This window comes from Silene latifolia, chromosome 9 (genome assembly GCF_048544455.1).
Source record: "Silene latifolia isolate original U9 population chromosome 9, ASM4854445v1, whole genome shotgun sequence".
Lineage (NCBI taxonomy): Eukaryota > Viridiplantae > Streptophyta > Magnoliopsida > Caryophyllales > Caryophyllaceae > Silene > Silene latifolia.
This window is the reverse complement of record NC_133534.1, coordinates 219,074,758-219,087,217: the sequence shown is the minus strand read 5'-3', so window position 1 is coordinate 219,087,217 and position 12,460 is coordinate 219,074,758. Positions and strand designations below refer to the sequence as shown.

Genomic DNA, 12,460 nt, shown 5'->3' with positions numbered 1-12,460 from the left:
TATATCCTTGTTCTTGTTTTTTATTAAACCAGAAAATTGCAACACAAAAACAAGTTTATTTCAAGTCCTTGGTTGAGTCCTAAATGCTGTTTTATTTTCTCAATTAAGAGTCCAATTCAGAAACTTTGAGTCTTGTTTATTCTCCAAATAACCTCTCAAATTCGAGCCCCTAAGAATTACAGTCCACTTGTTCATTAATCCTTGTGTTAAAACAATTGTACTTGTTAATTAGTCCATGTGACTCGTTGTGTGAACCATTTGTCCTTGTTCATTAGCACTTGTGACTCGTTGTGTTAAACCATTTATCCTTGTTCGTTAGTCCTTGTGAGTCATTTTGTTAAACAATTGTACTTGTTCATTAGTCCATGTGACTCGTTGTGTCAACCATTTGTCCTTGTGACTCGTTGTGTAAACCATTTGTGCTTGTTCATTAATCCTTGTGAGTCGTTGTGTTAAACAATTGTACTTGTTCATTAGTCCATGTGACTCGTTGTGTGAACCATTTGTCCTTGTGACTCGTTGTTTAAAATATTTGTCCTTGTTCATTAATCTATGAGCCGTTGTGTTAAACAATTGTACTTGTTCATTAGTCCATGTGACTCGTTGTGTGAACCATTTATCCTTGTTCGTTAGTCCTGGTGACTCGTTGTGTAAACCATTTGTCCTTGTTCATTAATCCTTGTGTTAAAATAATTGTACTTGTTAATTAGTCCATGTGACTCGTTGTGTGAACCATTTGTCCTTGTTCATTAGCCCTTGTGACTCGTTGTGTGAACCATTTGTCCTTGTTTATTAATAAATGTGACTCGTTGTGTGAACCATTTGTCCTTGTTCATTAGTCCTTGTAACTCGTTGTGTTTAACAATTGTACTTATTCATTAGTCCACGTGAATCGTTGTGTGAACCACTTGTCCTTTATCATTAGTCCATGTGACTCGTTGTGTAAACGATTTATCCTTGTTCATTAGTTCTTGTGAGTCGTTGTGTTAAATAATTGTACTTTTTCATTAGTCAATGTGACTCGTTATGTGAACCATTTGTCCTTGTTCATTTGTCCTTGTGACTTGTTGTGTAAACCATTTGTCCTTGTTCATTAATCCTTGTGAGTCGTTGTGTTAAACAATTGTACTTGTTCATTAGTCCATGTGACTCGTTGTGTGAACCATTTATCCTTGTTCATTTGTCCTTGTGACTCGTTGTTTAGACCATTTGTCCTTGTTCATTAATCCTTGGGACTCGTTGTGTTAAAACAATTGTACTTGTTCAATAGTCCATGTGACTTGTTGTGTAAATCATTTGTCCTTGTTCATTAGTCCTTGTGACTCGTTGTGTAAACCATTTATCCTTGTTCATTAGTCCTTGGGACTTGTTGTGTTAAAACAATTGTACTTGTTAATTAGTCCATGTGACTCGTTGTCTGAACCATTTGTCCTTGTTCATTAGTCCTTGTGTCTTGTTGTGTTAAACTATTGTACTTGTTCATTAGTACATGTGACTCGTTGTGTGAACCATTTGTCCTTGTTCGTTAGTCCTTGTCACTCGTTGTGTAAACCATTTGTCCTTGTTCATTAATCCTTGTGTTAAAACAATTGTACTTGTTAATTAATCCATGTGACTCGTTGTGTGAGCCATTTGTCCTTGTTCATTTTCTCCTTGTGACTCGTTGTTTAAACTATTTGTCCTTGTTCATTAATCTATGAGCCGTTGTGTTAAACAATTGTACTTGTTCATTAGTCCATGTGACTCGTTGTGTGAACCATTTGTCCTTGTTCGTTAGTCCTTGTGACTCGTTGTGTAAACCATTTGTCCTTGTTCATTAATCCTTTTGTTAAAATAATTGTACTTGTTAATTAGTCCATGTGACTCATTGTGTGAACCATTTGTCCTTGTTCATTAGCCCTTGTGACTCGTTGTGTGAACCATTTGTCCTTGTTTATTAATAAATGTGACTTGTTGTGTGAACCATTTGTCCTTGTTCTATAGTCCTTGTGACTCGTTGTGTTTAAGAATTGCACTTATTCATTAGTCCACGTGAATCGTTGTGTGAACCACTTGTCCTTGTTCATTAGTCCATGTGACTCGTTGTGTAAACCATTTATCCTTGTTCATTAGTTCTTGTGAGTCGTTGTGTTAAATAATTGTACTTGTTCATTTGTCAATGTGACTCGTTATGTGAACCATTTGTCCTTGTTCATTTGTCCTTGTGACTTGTTGTGTAAACCATTTGTCCTTGTTCATTAATCCTTGTGAGTCGTTGTGTTAAAAAAATTGTACTTGTTCATTTGTTCATGTGACTCGATGTGTGAACCATTTATCCTTGTTCATTTGTCCTTGTGACTCGTTGTTTAGACCACTTGTCCTTGTTCATTAATCCTTGTGACTCGTTGTGTTAAAACAATTGTACTTGTTCAATAGTCCATGTGACTTGTTGTGTGAATCATTTTTCCTTGTTCATTAGTCCTTGTGACTCGTTGTGTAAACCATTTATCCTTGTTCATTAGTCCTTGGGACTCGTTGTGTTAAAACAATTGTACTTGTTAATTAGTCCATGTGACTCGTTGTCTGAACCATTTGTCCTTGTTCATTAGTCCTTGTGTCTTGTTGTGTTAAACTATTGTACTTGTTCATTAGTACATGTGACTCGTTGTGTGAACCATTTGTCCTTGTTCGTTAGTCCTTGTCACTCTTTGTGTAAACCATTTGTCCTTGTTCATTAATCCTTGTGTTAAAACAATTGTACTTGTTAATTAATCCATGTGACTCGTTGTGTGAGTCATTTGTCCTTGTTCATTTTCTCCTTGTGACTCGTTGTTTAAACTATTTGTCCTTGTTCATTAATCTATGAGCCGTTGTGTTAAACAATTGTACTTGTTCATTAGTCCATGTGACTCGTTGTGTGAACCATTTGTCCTTGTTCGTTAGTCCTTGTGACTCGTTGTGTAAACCATTTGTCCTTGTTCATTAATCCTTTTGTTAAAATAATTGTACTTGTTAATTAGTCCATGTGACTCGTTGTGTGAACCATTTGTCCTTGTTCATTAGCCCTTGTGACTCGTTGTGTCAACCATTTGTCCTTGTTTATTAATAAATGTGACTTGTTGTGTGAACCATTTGTCCTTGTTCATTAGTCTTTGTGACTCGTTGTGTTTAAGAATTGCACTTATTCATTAGTCCACGTGAATCGTTGTGTGAACCACTTGTCCTTGTTCATTAGTCCATGTGACTCGTTGTGTAAACCATTTATCCTTGTTCATTAGTTCTTGTGAGTCGTTGTGTTAAATAATTGTACTTGTTCATTTGTCAATGTGACTCGTTATGTGAACCATTTGTCCTTGTTCATTTGTCCTTGTGACTTGTTGTGTAAACCATTTGTCCTTGTTCATTAATCCTTGTGAGTCGTTGTGTTAAAAAAATTGTACTTGTTCATTTGTTCATGTGACTCGATGTGTGAACCATTTATCCTTGTTCATTTGTCCTTGTGACTCGTTGTTTAGACCACTTGTCCTTGTTCATTAATCCTTGTGACTCGTTGTGTTAAAACAATTGTACTTGTTCAATAGTCCATGTGACTTGTTGTGTGAATCATTTTTCCTTGTTCATTAGTCCTTGTGACTCGTTGTGTAAACCATTTATCCTTGTTCATTAGTCCTTGGGACTCGTTGTGTTAAAACAATTGTACTTGTTAATTAGTCCATGTGACTCGTTGTCTGAACCATTTGTCCTTGTTCATTAGTCCTTGTGTCTTGTTGTGTTAAACTATTGTACTTGTTCATTAGTACATGTGACTCGTTGTGTGAACCATTTGTCCTTGTTCGTTAGTCCTTGTCACTCTTTGTGTAAACCATTTGTCCTTGTTCATTAATCCTTGTGTTAAAACAATTGTACTTGTTAATTAATCCATGTGACTCGTTGTGTGAGTCATTTGTCCTTGTTCATTTTCTCCTTGTGACTCGTTGTTTAAACTATTTGTCCTTGTTCATTAATCTATGAGCCGTTGTGTTAAACAATTGTACTTGTTCATTAGTCCATGTGACTCGTTGTGTGAACCATTTGTCCTTGTTCGTTAGTCCTTGTGACTCGTTGTGTAAACCATTTGTCCTTGTTCATTAATCCTTTTGTTAAAATAATTGTACTTGTTAATTAGTCCATGTGACTCGTTGTGTGAACCATTTGTCCTTGTTCATTAGCCCTTGTGACTCGTTGTGTCAACCATTTGTCCTTGTTTATTAATAAATGTGACTTGTTGTGTGAACCATTTGTCCTTGTTCATTAGTCTTTGTGACTCGTTGTGTTTAAGAATTGCACTTATTCATTAGTCCACGTGAATCGTTGTGTGAACCACTTGTCCTTGTTCATTAGTCCATGTGACTCGTTGTGTAAACCATTTATCCTTGTTCATTAGTTCTTGTGAGTCGTTGTGTTAAATAATTGTACTTGTTCATTTCTCAACGTGACTCGTTATGTGAACCATTTGTCCTTGTTCATTTGTCCTTGTGACTTGTTGTGTAAACCATTTGTCCTTGTTCATTAATCCTTGTGAGTCGTTGTGTTAAAAAAATTGTACTTGTTCATTTGTTCATGTGACTCGATGTGTGAACCATTTGTCCTTGTTCATTTGTCCTTGTGACTCGTTGTTTAGACCATTTGTCCTTGTTCATTAATCCTTGTGACTCGTTGTGTTAAAACAATTGTACTTGTTCAATAGTCCATGTGACTCGTTGTGTGAATCTTTTGTCCTTGTTCATTAGTCCTTGTGACTCGTTGTGTAAACCATTTATCCTTTTTCATTAGTCCTTGTGACTCGTTGTGTTAAAACAATTGTACTTGTTAATTAGTCCATGTGACTCGTTGTCTGAACCATTTGTCCTTGTTCATTAGTCCTTGTGTCTTGTTGTGTTAAACTATTGTACTTGTTCATTAGTACATGTGACTCATTGTGTGAACCATTTGTCCTTGTTCTTTAGTCCTTGTCACTCGTTGTGTAAACCATTTGTCCTTGTTCATTAATCCTTGTGTCAAAACAATTGTACTTGTTAATTTCATTAGTCCTTGTGACTCGTTTTGTTAAACAATTGTACTTGTTCATTAGTCCATGTGACGCGTTGTGTGAGCCATTTGTCCTTGTTCATTAGTCCTTGTGACTCTTTGTGTGTACCATTTGTCCTTGTTCATAAGTCTATGTGACTCGTTGTGTTTACCATTTGTCCTTGTTCATTAGTCCTTATGACTCGTATGTTAAACAATTGTACTTGTTCATTAGTTCATGAGAGTCGTTGTGAGAACAATTTGTCCTTGTTTATTAGTCTTAGTGACTCGTTGTGTTGAACAATTGTAATTAATCATTAGTAAATGTGACTCGTTGTGTGAACCATTTATCTTTGTTCATTAGTCATTGTGACTCGTTGTGTTAAACAATTGTACTTGTTCATTAACCCATGTGAGTCGTTTTGTGAACCATTTGTCCTTTTTCATAAGTCCTTGTGACTGGTTGTGTGAACCATTTGTCCTTATTCATTAGTCCATATGACTTATTGTGTGAACCATTTTTCCTTGTTCATTAGCCCTTGTGACTCTTTGTGTGAACTATTTGTCCTTGTTTATTAGTAAATGTGACTCGTTGTGTGAACCATTTGTCCTTGTTCATTAGTCCTTGTGACTCGTTGTGTGAACCATTTGTTCTTGTTCATTAGTTCTTGTGACTCGTTGTGTTAAACAATTGTTCTTGTGCATTAGTCCAGGTGACTCGTTGTGTGAACAATTTATCCTTGTTTATTAGTCTTTTTGACTCGTTGTGTTGAACAAGTGTAATTAATCATTGGTAAATGTGACTCGTTGTGTGAACTATTTATCTTTGTTCATTAGTCCATGTGACTCGTTGTGTTAAAACAATTGTACTTGTTCAATAGTCCATGTGACTCGTTGTGTGAATCTTTTGTCCTTGTTCATTACTCCTTGTGACTGGTTGTGTGAACCATTTGTCCTGATTATTTAGTCCATGTGACTCGTTGTCTGAACCATTTCTCCTTGTTCATTAGCCCTTGTGACTCGTTGTGTGAACTATTTGTCCTTGTTTATTAGTAAATGTGACTCGTTGTGTGAACCATTAGGGTTCATTAGTCCTTGAGATTCGTTGTGTTAAACAATTGTACTTGTTCATTAGTCCATGTGAGTCGCTGTGTGAACCATTTGTCCTTGTTCATTAGTCCTTGTGACTCGTTGTGTGAACCATTTGTCCTTGTTCATTAGTCCATGTGACTCGTTGTGTGAACCATTTGTCCTTGTTCATTAGCCCTTGTTAGTCGTTGTGTGAACTATTTGTCCTTGTTTATTAGTAAATGTCACTCGTTGTGTGAACCATTTATCCTTGTTTATTAGACCTTGTGGTTCGTTGTGTTGAACAATTATAATTGTTCATTTGCCAATGTGAATCGTTGTGTAAACCATTTGGCCTTGTTCATTAGTCCTTGTGACTCGTTGTGTGAACCATTTGTCCTTGTTCATTAGTCCATGTGACTCGTTGTGTGAACCATTTGTCTTTGTTCATTAGCCCTTGTGAGTCGTTGTGTGAACTATTTGTCCTTGTTTATTAGTAAATGTGACTCGTTGTGTGAACCTTTTATCCTTGTTTATTAGTCCTTGTGGCTCGTTGTGTTGAACAATTGTACTTGTTCATTAGTCAATGTGAGTCGTTGTGTGAACCATTTGTCCTTGTTTACTAGTCCTTGTGGCTCATTGTGTTGAACAATTGTAATTGTTCATTAGCCAATGTGAATCGTTGTGTGAACCATTTGTCCCCGTTCATTAGTCCATGTGACTCGTTGTGTGAACCATTTGTCCTTGTTCATTAGTCCTTGTGACTCGTTGTGTTAAACAATTATTCTTGTGGCATTAGTCCAGGTGACTCGTTGTCTGAACAATTTATCCTGGTTTATTATCTTTTTGACTCGTTGTGTTGAACAATTGTAATTAATCATTAGTAAATGTGACTCGTTGTGTGAACAATTTATGTTTGTTCATTAGTCCTTTTGACTCGTTGTGTTAAACAATTGTACTTGTTCATTAGCCCATGTGAGTCGTTTTGTGAACCATTTATCCTTGTTCATAAGTCCTTGTGACTGGTTGTGTGATCCATTAGTCCTTATTCATTAGTCCATGTGACTCGTTATGTGAACCATTTGTCCTTGTTCATTAGCCCTTGTGACTCGTTGTGTGAACTATTTGTCCTTGTTTATTAGTAAATGTGACTCGTTGTGTGAACCATTTATCCTTGTTCATTAGTCCTTGAGACTCGTTGTGTTAAACAATTGTACTTGTTCATTAGTGCATGTGAGTCGTTGTGTGAACCATTTGTCCTTCTTCATTAGTTTTTTTGACTCTTTGTGTGAACCATTTGTCCTTGTTCATTAGTCCATGTGACTCGTTGTGTGAACCATTTGTCCTTGTTCATTAGCCCTTGTGAGTCGTTGTGTGAACTATTTGTCCTTGTTTATTAGTAAATGTGACTCGTTGTGTGAACCATTTATCCTTGTTTATTAGACCTTGTGGTTCGTTGTGTTAAACAATTGTAATTGTTCATTAGCCAAAGTGAATCGTTGTGTGAACCATTTGTCCTTGTTCATTAGTCCATGTGACTCGTTGTGTGAACCATTTGTCCTTGTTCATTAGCCCTTGTGAGTCGTTGTGTGAACTATTTGTCCTTGTTTATTTGTAAATGTGACTCGTTGTGTGAACCATTTATCCTTGTTTATTAGTCCTTGTGGCTCGTTGTGTTGAACAATTGTACTTGTTCATTAGTCCATGTGAGTCGTTGTGTGAACCATTTGTCATTGTTAACTAGTCCTTGTGGCTCATTGTGTTGAACAATTGTAATTGTTCATTAGCCAATGTGAATCTGATGTAAAACAGTATGGAAAAACGAGAATGAACAGATCGTTGAACTGTTCGTTTGAGTTTGTTAATTCTGTGATTGTGTATGTCGTGATAATTAGTAAATTTGCAGCGGAAATTGATTTGTTTGGACTGAATATTTCGTGATTAAGGATGTAACCGGATAGTATGGTGAATTCCTAGTCCTAACCTCGCAAGGTGTCAAACGCAGATTCACGCAATCAACCTCGCAAGGAAGATCTAAAGATTAAGCTCGCAAACCTAATCAGAATAATGCTCACAAATGTAAACAATTTTATTGCTGGAAATTCGATGGTGTTTCTCTGATCATACACGGCCTAATATACTCCTAAACGAAGTCACAATTCGACCCAAACCCTAGCTTGGAAATTAAGCTATCTTTCCCTTTCCTAAACTAACTAGGAAAATTATTCCCCTTTCCTAAACTAACTAGGAAAGTAATTAAAATACTAAAAACTAGAATACAATCAGATTTAGGGTATTCTAATTTGACTAGGATTAGGAAAATCTAGCTTTCCTAACTTTATTAGAAATAGTAATTAACTAACTTATTATTCCTACACGATTTAGGAAACCGTGTATCCTAATCATCCTAGGAGCCGTGATATGCAGCCCCATAGCCGTGTTATGCAGCTCCCATGCCTTCCCATTTTAGCATCAACACATTACTCGATCCAAGCTCAAATCCTTTTACTAGTTGAGTTACATTTCGACTAATAAGGATCTCATTTGCTTGTTCCGAACATGCTCCTGCATCATTCTCTCCTTCTTTTTGAGAATTTGCCCTCATATCCCCGTCTTCTAGATACGGTGATAGGTCGCCTACATTGAATGTCGCGCTCACCCCACCATATTCACTCGGCAACTCCAGCTTGTATGCGTTAGAACCATAACATTCGAGGATCTTGAATGGACCATCTGCTCGCGGCATCAACTTATTCTTCCTTTTGGACGGAAATCGTTCCTTTCTCAAATGTAACCACACAAGATCACCTTCCTTGAAAACATTTGCTTTCGATGTTTATTAGCCTTCTATTTGTATTTAGCATTTGCCTTCTCAATTTGAGCTCGAACTTGTTCACATACTCGGAGAAATGCAGCTTGTCTTTCTTTGGCTTCAAAACTTAACACATCTTTCTTTGGAATGGGCACTAAATCGATTGGCAGGTATGGATTCACGCCATAGACAATCTCGAATGGAGCTCGTCCTGTCGTCATTGATGGTGTACGATTATAAGCGAATTCAGCATGCGCCAATTTGATATCCCAATCCTTTGTGCTTTTACTAACCAATCCTCGCAATAGACTCCCTAGAGTACGGTTGGTTACCTCGGTCTGACCATCTGTTTGTGGATGGTGTGATGTACTGAAAAGAAGCTTAGTCCCCATCAAACGCCATAACGTTTTCCAGAAGTAACTAAGAAACTTCACATCTCGATCTGAAACAATAGTAAGAGGTATTCCATGTAATCGAACGATCTCTCTATAGTACAAATCAGCCACTTTAGTTGCATCATCAGTCTTGTGACACGGAATAAAATGCGCCATCTTCGAGAATCGATCAACTACCACCATAATCGAGTCCTTACCCCTCCGAGTTCTCGGCAAACCAAGGATAAAATCCATGCTTACCTCATTCCATGGCATGACAGTGCACAGGCGGAGGTGTATACAAGCCCTTGGTGAACGTGCTTTTAGCCTTTTGACATACCACGCATTTCGCCACAATCTCTTGCACGTCCTTATTCATTCTCGGCCAGTAGAAGTGTTCACTTAGGATGTCACTCGTCTTATTAACTCCAAAGTGTCCAGCAATAGCCCCGCCATGAGCTTCTCGTACCAACAACTCCCTAATCGACCCATTCGGAATGCATAGCCGATTACCCTTGAAGAGATAGCCATCCCGAAAAGTATACAAACCCGTCGGATCAATGATTTCCTTTGAAAATTCTGGATCGACTTGTACAGTTCCTTGATATGTTCGAAACCAAGAATCCGTGCATCCAACTCAATCAACAATGAATGCCTTCGTGATAATGCATCAGCCACGATATTAGAACTTCCCGTCTTATATTTTGAAGAAAACGTGAATGATTGCAAGAATTCTACCCATTTGGCATGTCTTTGATTTAACTTTTGTTGTCCATGGATGTGTTTAAGAGCCTCGTGATCAGAATGTAAAATAAACGGCTTCGGACGCAGATAATGACTCCAATGATCCAATGCTCTCACGATTGCATAAAACTCCTTGTCATAGGTTGAATAGTTCAACCTTACACCGTTTAATTTCTCATTTGAAATATGCAATAGGCCTCTTTTCTTGTATTAACACGGCACCAATCCCAACACCACTTGCATCACACTCGACTTCAAACAATTTATTAAAATCGGTAGTGCTAAACAGTCCGGAGCGTAGCTTGCGTTTCACTTCTTCAAACGCCTTTTGGGCGCTGTTAGTCCACACGAACTCTCCTTTCTTGGTTAGCTCTGTAATTGGAGCCACAATCGAGCTAAAACCCTGGATGAACCGTCTATAAAATGATGCTAAACCATGAAAGCTTCGCACCTCTGTAGTTGATTTCGGAATCGCCAGGCTTGAATAGCATCGACCTTGGATGGGTCCATACTTACTCCGTCTTTTCCCACAATATAACCAAGAAAGACAACACTTGAGACCATAAAAGTACATTTTTCCAACTTACCATAAAGCTTCTGATCTCGCAAAACTTCAAACACAGCTCGCAAATGTCGTTTGTGCGACTCTTCATCTTTGCTATAAATCAGGATGTCGTCAAGATAGACCACCACAAATTTGTTAAGGAACGGCCTTAACACTTCATTCATCAACCTCATAAACGAACTAGGAGCATTGTACAATCCAAACGACATCACAAGCCATTCATATAACCCTTGCTTCGTTTTAAACGCGGTCTTCCACTCATCCCCTTCTCGAATCCTCATTTGATGGTAGCCACTCCTCAAATCCAGTTTAGAAAAGACACTCGAACCAGAAAGTTCGTCAAGCATATCATCAAGTCTTGGCATAGGAAAGCGATATTTGATTGTAATGTTATTTACCGCTCTACTATCAATGCACATTCTCCAAGTCCCTTCCTTCTTTGGCACTAATAACGCAGGCACCGCACATGGACTTAAGCTCTCTTGAACATATCCCCTATCTATCAATTCTTGGACTTGTCTCTGTAACTCCTTTGCTTCCTCTGGATTACAGCGATAGGCCGGCTTATTAGGCAATGCCGCCCCTGGAATCAGATCTATTTGGTGTTCAATACCACGTAAAGGAGGTAACCCATCCAGTAATTCATCCGGAAACACATCCCGGAACTCTTCTAACAACTCCTGTACCCCACGGTCATCACACACACCAACGGACCCCAATTCACGAACCAGCAGCACATAAGTTCGTTCCCCACGAGCTAAAGCCTCTTCAACCTCCCGAGCCTCCATAAACATACTCCCCTTCTTTGTTTTAGACTCTTTAATCTTATTAGGTGACATAGGTTTCAGATTATATCTCACATTACCCTTCATCACGCTATACACATTGGCTCTCCCGTCATGTTCAACCTTTCTATCGAATTGCCAAGGCCTACCCAACAGAATGTGGCATGCATTCATAGGAATTATATCGCACCACACCTCATCAGTATAGGGTCCTAGATTCAACGAAACTAAGGCCTGTTTCTTAACTTGGATCCCATTCTCCCCATTCAGCCAATGTAATTTATATGGTTTAACTCGGTCTTTAGTTTGCAATTTCAGTTCATCAACAAGGTCCCTTGCTACTACATTAGCACACGATCCACTATCAATAATAAGATTGCAAATTTTACGGTTTACCTTGCACCGAGTATGGAAGATTTGCTCCCGTTGTTCATTCTCGGTGAACCCGTTTCCATATGTAAATTACGCAAAGCACTAAACACTCCTCTTCACTCAACGGATCCAAATCGTAGACTATCCCTTCACCATCAGTTTCAACATTCTCTTGAACTGTTTCATCTTCTCAGCGTGACAACTACGGAATCATATCACATAATTCTTGAGCCTGTTAGGGCTCGTTTCGAGGACATTCGTTTGCTATATGACCATAGCCTTGACACTTGAAACAACGCCTCAAAGAACTCCCTTTTGGCTCGGCAACACCCTTTCCTTTGTCCTTGGGTTCTTCTTTCGGGGTTTCTTTAGCCTTGCTAGGAGCTGGCCTGGAATATGAGTTGGTTCCCGAACTTTGTCCCTTGGAATAAGTATAAGGTTTTCGTGCCTTATCATGCTTCTCAAATTTCAACGCCAATCTGCAAACATCGCTAAATCCATCGTAATTCTGGATTTCTACCTTCGTTGAAATAGCGGGTGTTAGGCCCTTGATGAATCTCGCCACCCTTAGCTCTTCTTTCTCCTCAAGATCGCACACAATTGACATCTTCTCGAATTCTTTGATATATTCAGTCACCGACATGCTTCCTTGCTCTAAAGATTGGAGCTTTAAGTAGTTATCTTGCTCATAATCCCTTGGCAGGAATCGCCTCAT

The 12,460-nt window shown here is 38.3% G+C and overlaps 1 protein-coding gene across 1 annotated transcript; it reads right to left on the bottom strand.

Annotated features, from left to right (window-relative positions):
- Positions 1 to 9,541: 9,541 nt before the first annotated feature.
- On the bottom strand, positions 9,542 to 12,460 carry LOC141602238 (uncharacterized). Its single transcript, XM_074422542.1, has 4 exons — positions 12,033 to 12,460; positions 11,006 to 11,734; positions 10,611 to 10,681; positions 9,542 to 9,879 (listed from the first exon to the last, which is right to left on the bottom strand). Exons 1-4 carry the CDS (start codon positions 12,458 to 12,460, stop codon positions 9,542 to 9,544), a joined length of 1,566 nt encoding a protein of 521 aa, XP_074278643.1.

What these genes read in the sequence shown, in the direction of transcription:
- LOC141602238 (XM_074422542.1), bottom strand. Translation starts at nt 12,460, where the DNA reads ATGAGGCGATTCCTGCCAAGGGATTATGAGCAAGATAACTACTTAAAG. An exon ending in TCTTTGAGGCGTTGTTTCAA is followed by an intron (nt 11,735 to 12,032) that starts GTGTCAAGGCTA and finishes TATTATTGATAG; the next exon opens with TGGATCGTGTGCTAATGTAG. An exon ending in AAGGAAGGGACTTGGAGAAT is followed by an intron (nt 10,682 to 11,005) that starts GTGCATTGATAG and finishes CCTGATTTATAG; the next exon opens with CAAAGATGAAGAGTCGCACA.